The sequence below is a fragment of the Pristis pectinata genome, chromosome 19, assembly GCF_009764475.1.
Source record: "Pristis pectinata isolate sPriPec2 chromosome 19, sPriPec2.1.pri, whole genome shotgun sequence".
Lineage (NCBI taxonomy): Eukaryota > Metazoa > Chordata > Chondrichthyes > Rhinopristiformes > Pristidae > Pristis > Pristis pectinata.
The window spans coordinates 14,475,803-14,488,626 of NC_067423.1; the positions used below are offsets into that span (position 1 = coordinate 14,475,803).

Here is a 12,824-nt window from a genome sequence, read left to right on the forward strand (position 1 = left end):
GAGGGCCCTGAAGTCGTTATTTAACCTGCTATCTCCATCTGCTGTGATGTCATGAATAGGAGCAGTGCATTGTGGGCAGCATTAGTTGCTCATGATGTCACGGGTGCTACTCATGACCTCATAGCAGGGAGTTTACACAGTAGGGGTGACAAGGGGTAACAGTGAACACAAGACTCATTTCTCGATGTCTTGGTGAAGCAGCCAGCATAATCAAAGACCCCACCCACCTGGGTCATTCTCTCTTCTCTCCTCTTCCATCGCGTAGAAGATACAGGAGCCTGAGGGCACGTACCACCAGACTTAAGGACAGCTTCTACCCCACTGTGATAAGACTATTGAATGGTTCCCTTAACGATGAGATGGACTTTGACCTCACGATCTACCTTGTTGTGACCTTGCACCTTATTGCACTGTACATTCTCTGTAGCTGTGACACTTTACCCTGTACTGTTATTGTTTTTACCTGTACTACATCAATGCACTCTGTACTAACCCAATGTAACTGCACTGTGTAATGAATTGACCTGTACGATCGGTATGCAAGACAAGTTTTTCACTGTACCTCGGTACAAATGACAATAATAAACCAATACCAATACTGGCCAGAAACAAAGTCTATCAGATTATGATAAGTAGATGTAGAGAAGGCTTTTCCAAGTCAAGATCTAAACAGAGATGATAAAGAACCCAAAAACTCCAAAGAGCAGGTGGAACTTTACCCGGAGAGGGGCTGGAACATAGAACTGTCTCAAGGAAAGGTTGAGCTGAACAGATTGAGACCTTTGAGAGAAAGTTGAACTTGAAACTTACGCACTGATTCAGCTTAGTTTAAATAGTGGTTATAATAAGGCAAAAATACATGCAATTAATTGGTTCTGTTGAATTAACTGATGACAAGGGTCAAAGAGCAGGACACCATCTGCCTTCATTGAATTAGAATTCCTTCCTTATTAAACCTTGATTTCCAATGATGCTTGGAGGGAACTGGGGAGCCAAGAAATTACAGAAATCTGGAATCGGGCCTGGAATAATCCAGCAAAGAGGCAAAAATAAAACTGCGGGGAGGACAGACTGAGGGAAAAAGGGAATAGCAAACATTTTCAGACGTGAAATGAAGAAGGCACAATGTATGTCTTATATCAATGAAACAATGTTTAAGAGGCATCTGGACCCTCTAGCTTGCTGGTGCACTGTTTGAACAGACTATGTTGGCTAAATAAATGTTATTTGTTGTGAAAGAGATGGTTCGCTCCATCTTCAAACTCATTGGCCTACAAAGTGGTCTCAGCTGAGAGTCAGTTGTTACACTCAGACTTCACAGTTGAAGATTGTGGGCTGACTACCCAATCCAGAGGTGTACCAATCCAACACAGCATTGTTGCAAGTGCCACCTTTCAGGTACAAGTTAAGCAGAGGCCCTGTTTGCCTGAACGATTGGCCAGTTGACTCACAGATCCACCTGTTATCCTGTTTGCTTCTAGGCTGTGCACTCAAAATGTGAATAATCCATGGCAGATCAGTTTGGCCTATAACTTGCTGTCCACATTGTGAGAGTCTGTAGCACGCATTAAAAACACTCTAACTGTGCAAGTAGGGGTTTTCAAACCATTCACTGTATTCAGAATCAACATAACCAAGACCCACTGATGAGTACCAATAGTTTTAATACAAGCAGCAGCATGTCTCTTAATAAGACAATGGGCAGTAGCAGTATGGATAGAGAATTGGCAAAATGACAGTAAAGAGAGGGAAATAGTGCACAGTTGTTTTACAGACTGGAGGGAAATGTACAGTAGAGTTGCCCAGGGCTTTTCTTAAAATTTATCGATGATGGATACACACAACATGAACCTTGGAAGCACAGTGAACCATGAGAAGGATAGTGATGGACTTAAAGAGGATCTATACAAGTAGAGAGATGGATACATTAAATTTAATGCAGAAAGATGTGAAGTGTTCTGTTTCAGTTCAAAGAAACAGTATAAGTGAGAGGACACAATTCTAGAAGTGTACAGGAACAGAGATCTGGGGTATACATGCAGAGTTTGCTGAAAGTGGCAAAATGCATAGAAAAAGTAGTTTAAAAAAAGCATGTGATTTCTGGGCTTTAGAAAAGAGGCTGAAAGTCCAAGGACAAGGATATCATGAGAAACATTTATAAAACACTAATTTGGCCACAGGTGGAACACTGTATCCAGTTCTGGGCACTATAGCTTGGGGAAGGTGTGGCATGGACCTAATGGGCCACTTGGTGTACTTCCATGTTGTAACCTTTCTGTGACAAGAGCCCATAATTTCCCTTCACGACGCCCAGCCGAAGTAATTCCAAGGCAGGAGGAGGCTGTTCAGCCCATCATGCCTTATGGCTGTTCTTCACCAGACTCCCACAGTGGTGGGGAGAGATGGACCAGTAGTTTGAGACCACCACATTCAGTGTATGGATATGTACTGTAGTTCATCAAGTGAATCCAGCCTCTTTGCTTCCAGTGTTCCATACAGTAGGGATGAAGGGAACTCGGCCACCTCCTCTCTGCCAAGTGCACACACTGCTTTTGTCATGTCTCCAGCAGCAGAGATGCAGAATGCAGAGGCACTGAGCTCATTAATGCTCATGGCCACAGAGTGGGAAGGATTCATGGTCTTGCCCAGCTCCTCTCAATTTTGAGTGAGAGGGAAAGCTGCAGCATCTATGAGGTGGAGAGAGGGTCTCTCCTGGGATAGCCCATCTTGGTGCTCCAGTTGGCCATGTGTAACGGACAGGAGACTGCAAAACAAAATGCGGGCACAAACTCACTCAGGCCAGGTTGCCGGAGAGAGGCTGGGGAATGGGTGGAAAATGATGAGCTCCCATCACAAGGTTACAAAGGTCACACCAGGTCAAGTGTTGAGATAGGTTTTCCATTGGGAAAGGTCTTTGGAAGACAGGCCAGAGAAACAACACCTGCTCAAGAGGCACGTTGTCGTCATCAAGCCAGGGGCTGCAGAAGATCCTCCCAGCGTATGGGCTGGGCAAAGACCTCCCTCTCCAACCAGAGTTCGTAGCTGTAGCGGAAATCGTCGGGCAGTGGGAGCCGATGGCCCAACACACTCTGCAGGCAGTTGTCCACCGGAGCAAACTCCAAATCACTGTGGTACAGGCCATAGCGGCGACTGTTGAAGGTCTCAATGTTGACTCTCAGAGCACACTCCTCTGCTTGGAAGTCCCAGGGCCGAGCATCGATCTCTGCATGGAGACGGAGACAGAAATCAGACATACAATCCTTTGAAATTATACAGGATCACAGATTTACAAGGATAATACTGGAACTGAGAGATTATAACTAATCAAGAAAGATTCAAACAGGCTGGGGCTCACTTCCAATAAAAGAGCAACCTGACTTTAAAATTATGAAATTGTTTATTAGACAAATTGGAAGGATGTTTCCACTTTTGGGGATCTAAATAAATACAAGTACAAAGTAAATTAAACAGGGTATTCAGACGAACCTTTATCTAGACATTAGCTGGAGTGTGGAGCTCATTACTACAAGGAGTAACTGAGGAAAATATCTCAGCTGGATTTCTGGGAAAGCTAGAAAAGCAAACGGGAGAGAAAGTTTATTCTGGGTTAAATGAAGGTGGAAGGAACCTTGGTGTGAAGAATAAACACCTGCATAAACAAACTGGGGCAAATGGCCTGCAGCTGGACTGCATTTATTTGGGACTTGTATCCCCCGGTCTTCAGGGAGCAAGAATCCTCCCATGTTCTAATCTTAAGCAGGTTGGTAACACATGTTTCAGTGGAGGATCACAGACACAAAATGTCAACTGCTTCTCTTTCCACCATGCTGTCTGACCTGCTGAGTCTTTTCAGCATTTTCTGTTTTTATTTTCATTTCAGATTTCCTGCAGCTGAGGTTTTTTTTAAATTGTGATTAGATGTGTGACAAGACCAGGAGGAAATACAAAATGACTTTTCCATTCTAGGCTTGGACATTAGTTGTGGTTCAGATGTAGTAATCTTACCTCAGGCAGAAGGTTATAGATTCAAATCCCACAATAGAAATCTGAGCACATAGCCTACACTGACACCCCCAGTGAGGAGTGCTGCAGTGTCAGAGGGGCCATCTTTTAAATGTTAATTGGCATCCTGTCTGCACACTCTGATAGATAACTAGGCTCATGTGGCCATTATTTGAAACAGGGCATGGTTATTTCCATATCCTGGACAATACATGGATTGTCCAGGATATGGAACATCACTACTAATACAGAGATGCTGTTCATTTATTGCGAAATGTAGAAGTTTGCTGTGTGATAGCTGCCAAGAATACAACAGTGGGTATGCTACCCAAATGCAGTCCCACTTCCGGTGCATTGGCAAACCGAGCTGAATGTCCTCATGCTGTGGTGGATTTTTTCCCATACCATTGCCATAGGCCCAGTCATCGTTAAAGCGATGTCGCACTTTGTGGTAGATGGCAGACATGGTCTTCATGTTGCTCTTCCTCCACTGGCGCCCCATGTACTTGGTCTGGATCTTCAGCAGTTTGAGTGCATACAGCTGCATTATTGCCTGCTTGGCCCTGAGGACCCGCTTTAAAATTGGTGCCGACTTGAAAACCACAAGCATCTGGGGACAAACCAGAAGATGGACTTAATCAAGAGTGATTCGAGGAACAATTTCTACTTGAAAACCAAATGGCTCACTGTTACCCCTTCATTGCAGACTTTTAGAAGGGGGAATTTTTGGGTCTTGTGGAACAGTAATGATAGTCTTGCAACTCCCAGGAAAAATAAATCCCAATGAAGAGAAGTTCCAAGGAGAGGGTGAAGTTTGATGATGTATTAGTCAGGGGGGAAAGAGGGGAACCAGTACATGTGAAATACTTCAATTTTCAAAAGGTGTCATGAAGTTGCCCGCAAGAGGTTACTTTGCTAGGTTACTTAAAGAGCTCACGGTGATGGAGGTAATATATTAGTATGGATAGAGCCTTGGCTAATTGTCAGGAGGCAACGAGTGGGGATAAGGGAATCATTTTCAGGTTGGCAACCTGTAACCAGAGGGTGCCACAGGGATCAATGGGATTTTCTCAATTCCTGTCCCATGGGGCTCCCTGCACAAGCTTGGCTCCTGAGCTACTTCCAGAGTTAGGGGAACTGACAGCCAACTCCTCTGGTGACCTTGTACTAGGCCAGCAGCAGTGCAGGTGGTCTATTATCCATAAAACTGTTCTTCAAAGTGGGCCTAGTACATCCTTTACTTCTGAAAAATGGACAGACATAGGAATAAGGGCAATGCACATTGAGCTGGTATCCTTCCATGGCACAGGGAGGTGGGAGGCTGTGACAATTGCTTTAGGCGGGCTGTCGGTTCCTGGAATCTTAAAGGGTCATAGGACCAGAATCAAAGAATTGCTAAAGAAAGCCATTTAACCCATCGAATATATTCTGGATCCTTTTACAGCAATCTCATCAATCCTCCACCCTTTCCACACAGCCCTGCACATTAATTTCAATAGAATATCATTAAAATTGTTCGCCAAGGTGATACTTATGGCATAACTAAAAACTCTCAAAGGGTAAAACCTTTGCTCTCACCATGGTGCGAGAGTGTTTCCATTTGGTGAGCTTGTTTAGGATACGCAGCAGGTTGATGCATGAGAAGAGGTTCCTCCAGCAGAACTGATTATGGTCACCAGCTTCCTACGGACAGAACAAATAGCACCTTTAACACAGTACCCTCCTCCCCAGGGCCCATCAGGAAGGGCAAAATCAGACCAAAATGGACAAAGCAGCAAAGGAGGTGGCACCAGCAGAGCTTACTAAAAGCTTGACAGCTATTGTGGTTTGTCATAAGGTAGATTTAGGAAGGGAATTCCAGAGTCCAGGATCTAGAGAGCGAAATGCATTGGAAGCATGGATGAAGATGCCAGAAGGGTAAAGATGTTGGGGCTAAGGGTCTAGAGAAAGTTAAGGAGAAAGGGAGATGCAAAGACCCTGGGGGATTTGAACACAAGAATGAGAATTTCAAATGCAAGATTTTTCTGAACTGGAAGCAAGTTCAGGGTGATGTATGGACAGGGCTTGGTGTGAGTTGGAATCCAGGATTCTATAACATCACACAGCGCAATGATGGTGAATTCTTGAAAACAGATTCAATGGTTTGTTTCTTGAAAAGATGAATAATGAAGTTGGAGAAGGGAACGTTTCTTCTCTATTACTTCAACCTCATGATAGGATTTGAATGTCAGAGCAGTCAGCTAATGCACAGGTTCAATAAGAAAGCTCCTATCACCTTGGCCTATTAAACTACACCTCAACCCCACTTTATTGCAACACAGCAGTTATCAAACATCCTTCACCTTTCTGGGAAATCTTCCATTTACTGTTGATCTTCTATTAGCTTTCATCTGTGCTCACCAAGAAGCGGCAGAGTCACTCCCACTCAGAACATGCTCACATTGCTCACCAGCTCCTCTACTTCCTCAGGAGGCTAAAGAAATTTGGTTTGTCCCCTTTGACTCTCACCAACTTTTACCGACGCACCATAGAAAGCATCCTATCAGGATGTATCACGGCTTGGTATGGCAACTGCTCTGCCCAAGACCGCAAGAAGCTGCAGAGAGTTGTGGACACAGCGCAGCGCACTATGGACACCAGTCTCCCCTCCTTGGACTCTGTCTTTACCTCTCGTTGTCTTGGTGTAGCAGCCAGCATAATCAAAGACCCCACCCACCCGGGACATTCTCTCTTCTCTACTCTTCCATCGGGTAGAAGATACAGGAGCCTGAAGGCACGTATCACCAGACTTAAGGACAGTTTCTACCCCACTGTGATAAGACTATTGAACAGTTCCCTTATACAATGAGATGAACTATGACCTATGACCTCACGATCTACCTTGTTGTGACCTTGCACCTTATTGCACTGCACTTTCTCTGTAGCTGTGACACTTTACTCTGTACTTTTTTTTTTACCTGTACTACATCAATGCACTCTGTACTAACTTGATGTAACTGCACTGTGTAATGAATTGACCTGTAAGATCGGTTTGTAAGACAAGTTTTTCACTGTACCTTGCTACAAGTTACAATAATAAACCAATACCAATACCATTCTTAGAGCACGAGATGCATTGTACATCCTAGAGGACCAACTAAATTAGTGGGTTACACAGCTCCTTCCACTGCTTCCCTGACTGCTCTCTTCTACCCTCCAAAATGAATGTGCCACAAAGAAGACCTACTAGTGGATATTTCTGCTCTATTAGGGAAAAGTGCTGGTCAAGTCACTGGGAGAACAACCTTCAAAACTTTTACATCAACTGGGCAAACAGCTTAACATCTCAGCTGAGATCCAACACCCACAATGTACAGAACTCATTCAGTACAGCAGGCAAAAGTACTACCCACTGATCCAAGCTGACTGCTACAATGTGCAGTACAGTGTGGTTGATGCTGGATCCCAGATTTATGGGCACTAGTATGTTCATCCAGCACCCTTGCCTTTCCCAGCGGGAATCAGTGGTTAAATTATCCCAACCCAAACCAGGAATGGAAAGCTAACTATCAGTGCTCCACCATCCCAACTCTGGCAAGGCCAAGCCTGGGACCTTGTTACTCCATGTGGTCCAGTCTTCCAGGACTGATGTTAGATTCTTTCATTTTCTGTACTTACTAGAGTCTCGGTGGTGAGTTCTGGCAGCTCATGGATCACGCAGTGAGGATAATCCAGGACACTGATACTGTGCACAAAGAAACAACACACCAATGACAAAGGCCTCAGAGTAAGTTGTTTGTCCACTGATTATTATTGTAGATAGTTCTCTATTATTATTATCTATTATTATTATAGATAGTTCACATGGCCTTGCAGAAACCTCACAGGACAGTGTCCAGACACTATGGGCCATACTTCACAAGACTGACATCATCAGTATCTATTTGGCTGCTGGTTCCATCTCCCCCTTTCTCACATTGTGCAGTTCATGAAGGATCAATACCTAAAGTGTCTGCTGCTTCCTCGGATACTGTTCTGTTCTTCACTCAAACAACAGAGAACAGAAGGTATCCATTTGGCGCATCGAACATCTGTTGGTTCTCCAGGACAATCTAGTTAGTTCTACTGGAGATTGCAGATGCTGGGATCTGGAGCAACAAACAATCTGCTGGACGAACTCAGTCTGATGCGGGGTTTTGACCTGAAATATCAACAATTCCTTCCCCGCCCCACACAGATGCTGCTCGATCCACTGAGTTCCTCCAGCAGATTATCTGTTGCAATTAGTTCTACTCCCTTGCTGCAGTGTTTTCTTTTTTAAGCATTTATCCAATTTTCCTTTAAAAAGTTAGTATTTAATCTGCTCTGCCCTGATTTTTTTTAGGAGTGCATCTCAGATCATAATACACCGTGTAAGAGAACATTTCATCTTCCATCTGGCTTTTTTTCTCATTTTTCTTAAATCTGAAACTCCCAGTTACCAGCATTCCTGCCAGTGCAAACAGTGACTCCATAATTACTCAATCTAAATTGTTTCTAAGTTTGAACATATCTATCAAATCACTCCCTAATCTTCTCCACTCTGAAAAGAACTATCTCTGCTTTTCTCATCTCTCCACATAACTAAGTTCTCTCATTCTTTGACCAGTTCAGTAAACCTCCTCTGCACCTTTGCCCAGACCCTGACATTTAAGGTGTGGTCTCTGGAAACGGCCACAGTTCTTCAACTGAGGTCTAACCAGAGATAACATTACCATTTTTCAATAAGCTTTCTCTTGTACTCCTGTATAAAAGCATACAGGAGACTTTGTAAGAAAACTGATTACTTTATATTGCAAATCATTTATTCCTTACAGGAAGGTCAAAAGTCTAATTCTCAATCTCAGTCAGGAATCTACAACAGACTTCAGCCTCTTAAGCTGCAGAGGAAGGGAACAAGCACATTCTAGCTCCTGACTCCATCCTTCCTTCTTCCTGATGCAGTCTCTCAGGATCGAGGATGGTTTGTTTCTACCCTGGTTTTGTGGGTTCTCGAGTTTGCTCAAAGTCAGGTGCTTGCAATGTCCCTTCTTGATGAGTTAGTTCAGTCAGTTAGTTCAATAACCCAGTTCAGGCTCACAGTAGTCAGTTTCCACATTCAGCAGTGATCGAGTGGGCAGCACGTTCAGGACAAGCAGAAGTTAGTTTCTTTACTGTAAATATGCCTTCCCCTCTGAAGGTGCTAATTCCATAGATAAGCTGCTACACACTGGGACCCCAGAAAAGACTCTTTGATGGACAAGACTTTGATGGGCCATTTGACCTTGGAATGTATCCCAGTTGACCCTGAGGCCCATTCTCCCCACTGCTCTTCCCTGTGGACTTTCCTGCAGGGATCAGCAGATACTAACCCAGTTATAAAATTATGCCCTGTGTACAGGTTACATCTGCAGTCACACAGGTGAGTTCAGAGTTCACCCTTACCTGTTCTTGGCAGTGATGTAAGACATGATATTCTGATTGAAGAACTTCAGAATGAGAGGGATACAGTTGGCAAATACCAAGTGTTGGGAAACGTACTCGAACTAGGAGGAGAGTAAAGAGAAGGATAAGAAGGGATCATCTCCTCACCCAACTCAACCAAGCTCCAACACATTTTCAGGCCACTGGTGCCTGCACTTTACCATGTTTTCCATGCTCAACTTCCCCTCTGCTATTGTGTTGTAACCACTTGTACCTTCCTCGGGGCCCCCCCTCACATTTTATTACTGTTCCTTTCATCATCATTCCTTGCTTCATCTATTCCCTCTTGACCTTCTTTTTGGTGAATACAGAAGAGAAGCATTCATTTAGGACCTTGCCCACATCGCCTGGGTCCACACTCTTTGATCCCTAAGGGGACCCACTCCATCCCTGGCTCCCCTCTTACTTAACTTACTTGCAAGGATATTTCATTGCCCATATGTGCCCTCCTAGTTTCTTTCTTAAGTCTCTCCTACACACTCGATTTTCCTCAACTCCCTCCATCCCAGTTGCCTACATCTATCATATGTTTCCATTTTTTTGCTGATCAAACATTCAACATCCTTTGTCATCCAAAGTTCCCTAAAACTGCCTTCTTTGCCTTTCACCCTTACCAGAAAATGCTGGTCCAAAACTCTTGCAAACTCCCACCTGTCAGCTCTCATTTTACCCGCAAGCATGTGCTTCCAATCTACTTTGGCCAGGTCCTCTTTCACACTATTCAAATCTGCCTTCCCCCAGTTCATGACCTTAATTTGAGGACCAACCATCTCTCTTTCCACAACTACCTTGAAACTTACAGAATTATGGTCACTGTACTCAAGGGGTTCCCCCACCAACACCTCCACCGCCTGCTCTGTTTCATTTCCTAAGATACGGACAAGTACTGCCCTGTCTCTCGTAGGACTCTCTCTTTTCAGATTCAAATTCTGAACTTTTCACACACACACACACACGTGCACACACACACACGCGCGCACGCACGCATACACGCGCACGCACGCACACACACCTTCTAGATTAAATGCCCCAAAAGACACTTATAGAAATAGGTTAGAACTATCACTCCACCCACATACACCATATTTCTATGTACCTCCCCAGTTAACCATGTCGTTCAGAGCACCCAGATTTGATGCTTGGACTGCTGATTGGATGCAAAGCATAGATTCGTGCCCTGTGCCCTTTAGTTAGGACACATAGGCAGAGACACAAGATGCTGCAGATGCTGGAATCTGGAATAACAAACAATCTGCTGGAGGAACTCAGTGGGTTGAGCAGCATCTATGGGGATCGGTGGGGGGGGGGGGGTGTGGTGGGCGGGGGAGGAACCCTGCATCAGGGCTGAGAGTGGAAAGGAGAGATAGCCAGTATAAAGAGGAGAGGGGGAATAGTGAGACAGGCGGACTGAGGAGGATTGGTGTGGGGGGGGGGGGGGGGGGGCTGCGGATTGAAGAATGTTGGATAGATTGAGCAAGGTAAGGGAGGGGGAGGGGTGGAATTGGGAGACATAGGTACCATGTCCCAATTTACTATGGGCAGCCAGAGGTGACCTGAAGTGCTCGGCAGGGCTCAAGATGAGGAACCATGAGACGTCTGCTCACACAATGTTTACCTGGTAGATATGGTTGAGTTTGAGATGCTTGAGTAGCAGAAGCATGAGTGCCGAGATGGCTTTCACAATTATCTCTTTGTGTCTGTTGACATCAATGCCCAGCTTCATGCTTTGTAGCACAGTGATGCTGCATAAAATGTAATAGCAGAGAAGATCACACATTGTAATATTCATTGCTGTTTTATAAGTAACTTCCCTCTAAACCATCTTTAAAGTGAAGCAGGTATTTCAGAGCATAAAAGAACTGGGGCTGGAGTGGAGTAGATCCCAGGTTTGATTTTATAGGTTTGATTTTATTTAATGTAGTCTAATTTATTAAAAATACTTATGTTGCTTCAGTTTTCCACTGGCACCATTCATCATAGAGTCATACGGATGCAGCACAGAAACAGGCCCTTTGGCCCACCGAATCCATGCTGACATCAACCACCCATTAAGAAATGTTAAGAAAATTTCCTTAAGTATTTCCTGTCAAAGAAAATGAACTATAAACAACTTGAATCAAAAATTCTAAACTAAGTTCTTTGTAATGGCTTAGGACATTGTCTCAAGGGAAATTCTTCCCCTTTATATGAGTTCACTGCTGAGATAAAAATTGAGTTGAGAAGGTCTGAACAGAGAACCAGCATTGAGGAGATTTTCTTTTGTCCAAAAATTAAACATTTGAAAGATCTTTTCAGAAAGCCCCGTTCTTGATGCATTTTCTAGTTTGTAAACAGTCAAACAAACTGAATGGGTAACATACACAAAATGCTGGAGGAACTCAGCAGGTCAGGCAGCATCTACGGAGAGAAATAAACAGTCGATGATTCGGGTCGAGACCCTCCATCAGGACTGGAAAGGAAGAGGGCAGAAGCAGGAATAAGAAGTTTGGGGGAGGGGGAGGAGCACACACAGGCAGGTGACAGGTGAGTCCAGGTAAGAAGGGGAAGGTAGGAGGGTGGGGGAGGGGGGAGAAGTAAAGAGCTGAGAGGTGATGGGTAGAAGAGGCAAAGGGCTGAAGAAGAAGGAATCCAGTAGGAGAGGGCAGTGGACCATGGAATAAAGGGAAGAAGGTGGGGAACAGATGGGCAGGTCATGAGGGCAGGGGAAGGGGGCCACAGGAATGAGAGAAGGCAAAGGGGAAAATAAAGGTGGGGGGACAAGAAGGGAGGGTTACCTGAGGTTAGAGAAATTAATGTTGAGGCTGTCAGGTTGGAGACAACCAAGGCGAAATATGAGGTGTTGTTCCTCCAACCTACGCCTGCCCTCAATGTGGCAGTAGAGGAGGCCATGGACAGACATAGACATAGATAAACTGAATGGGTAAATCAGTTTAGCATTAACATGACCAATGCATCAGACAATTTTAAATTTATTACTGGTTTGTCAATTTCCCCGCACACACCACACAGTGAGAGTGACCACCAACTATTCTCAGACCAGGTTTGTGACTGTTGGCAGTGCCCCCTGAGCTAGGGAGGGCGGGGTGGAATAACATTCGCCAACATTATTCCACTCTGTTCTTCTTAGTTCACACAAGAAGGCAGTGGGGAAGACCCCACCTCTAACAAATTATTAACTTCATGAGTTAGGAAAAAGACTGTTGTTGTGATATGGGAAACTGGAATCCTTGCCCAATGTAGGAAAAAGCTTCTGGAGAGGAAGGGGGAGAAAAACAGGGAGACATGATGAGACTTTTATTGAGGGAAAATGGAAGGATAATATAACAGATTACAAAACAGGT

The 12,824-nt window shown here is 44.4% G+C and overlaps 1 protein-coding gene across 2 annotated transcripts in view; it reads right to left on the reverse strand.

Moving 5' to 3' along the window:
* Positions 1-1,647: 1,647 nt before the first annotated feature.
* The window catches only part of strip2 (striatin interacting protein 2), a 42,067-nt gene continuing 30,890 nt past the window's right edge, over positions 1,648-12,824 (reverse strand). For both annotated transcript variants that reach the window (XM_052033739.1, XM_052033740.1), the window contains 6 exons: positions 11,099-11,225; positions 9,445-9,545; positions 7,660-7,726; positions 5,581-5,685; positions 4,408-4,612; positions 1,648-3,223 (listed from right to left, as the gene is read on the reverse strand). In XM_052033739.1, coding sequence (XP_051889699.1) covers positions 2,967-3,223; positions 4,408-4,612; positions 5,581-5,685; positions 7,660-7,726; positions 9,445-9,545; positions 11,099-11,225 — 862 coding nt within the window. In that variant the 3' untranslated portion in view covers positions 1,648-2,966. The remainder of the gene's footprint in view (positions 3,224-4,407; positions 4,613-5,580; positions 5,686-7,659; positions 7,727-9,444; positions 9,546-11,098; positions 11,226-12,824) is intronic.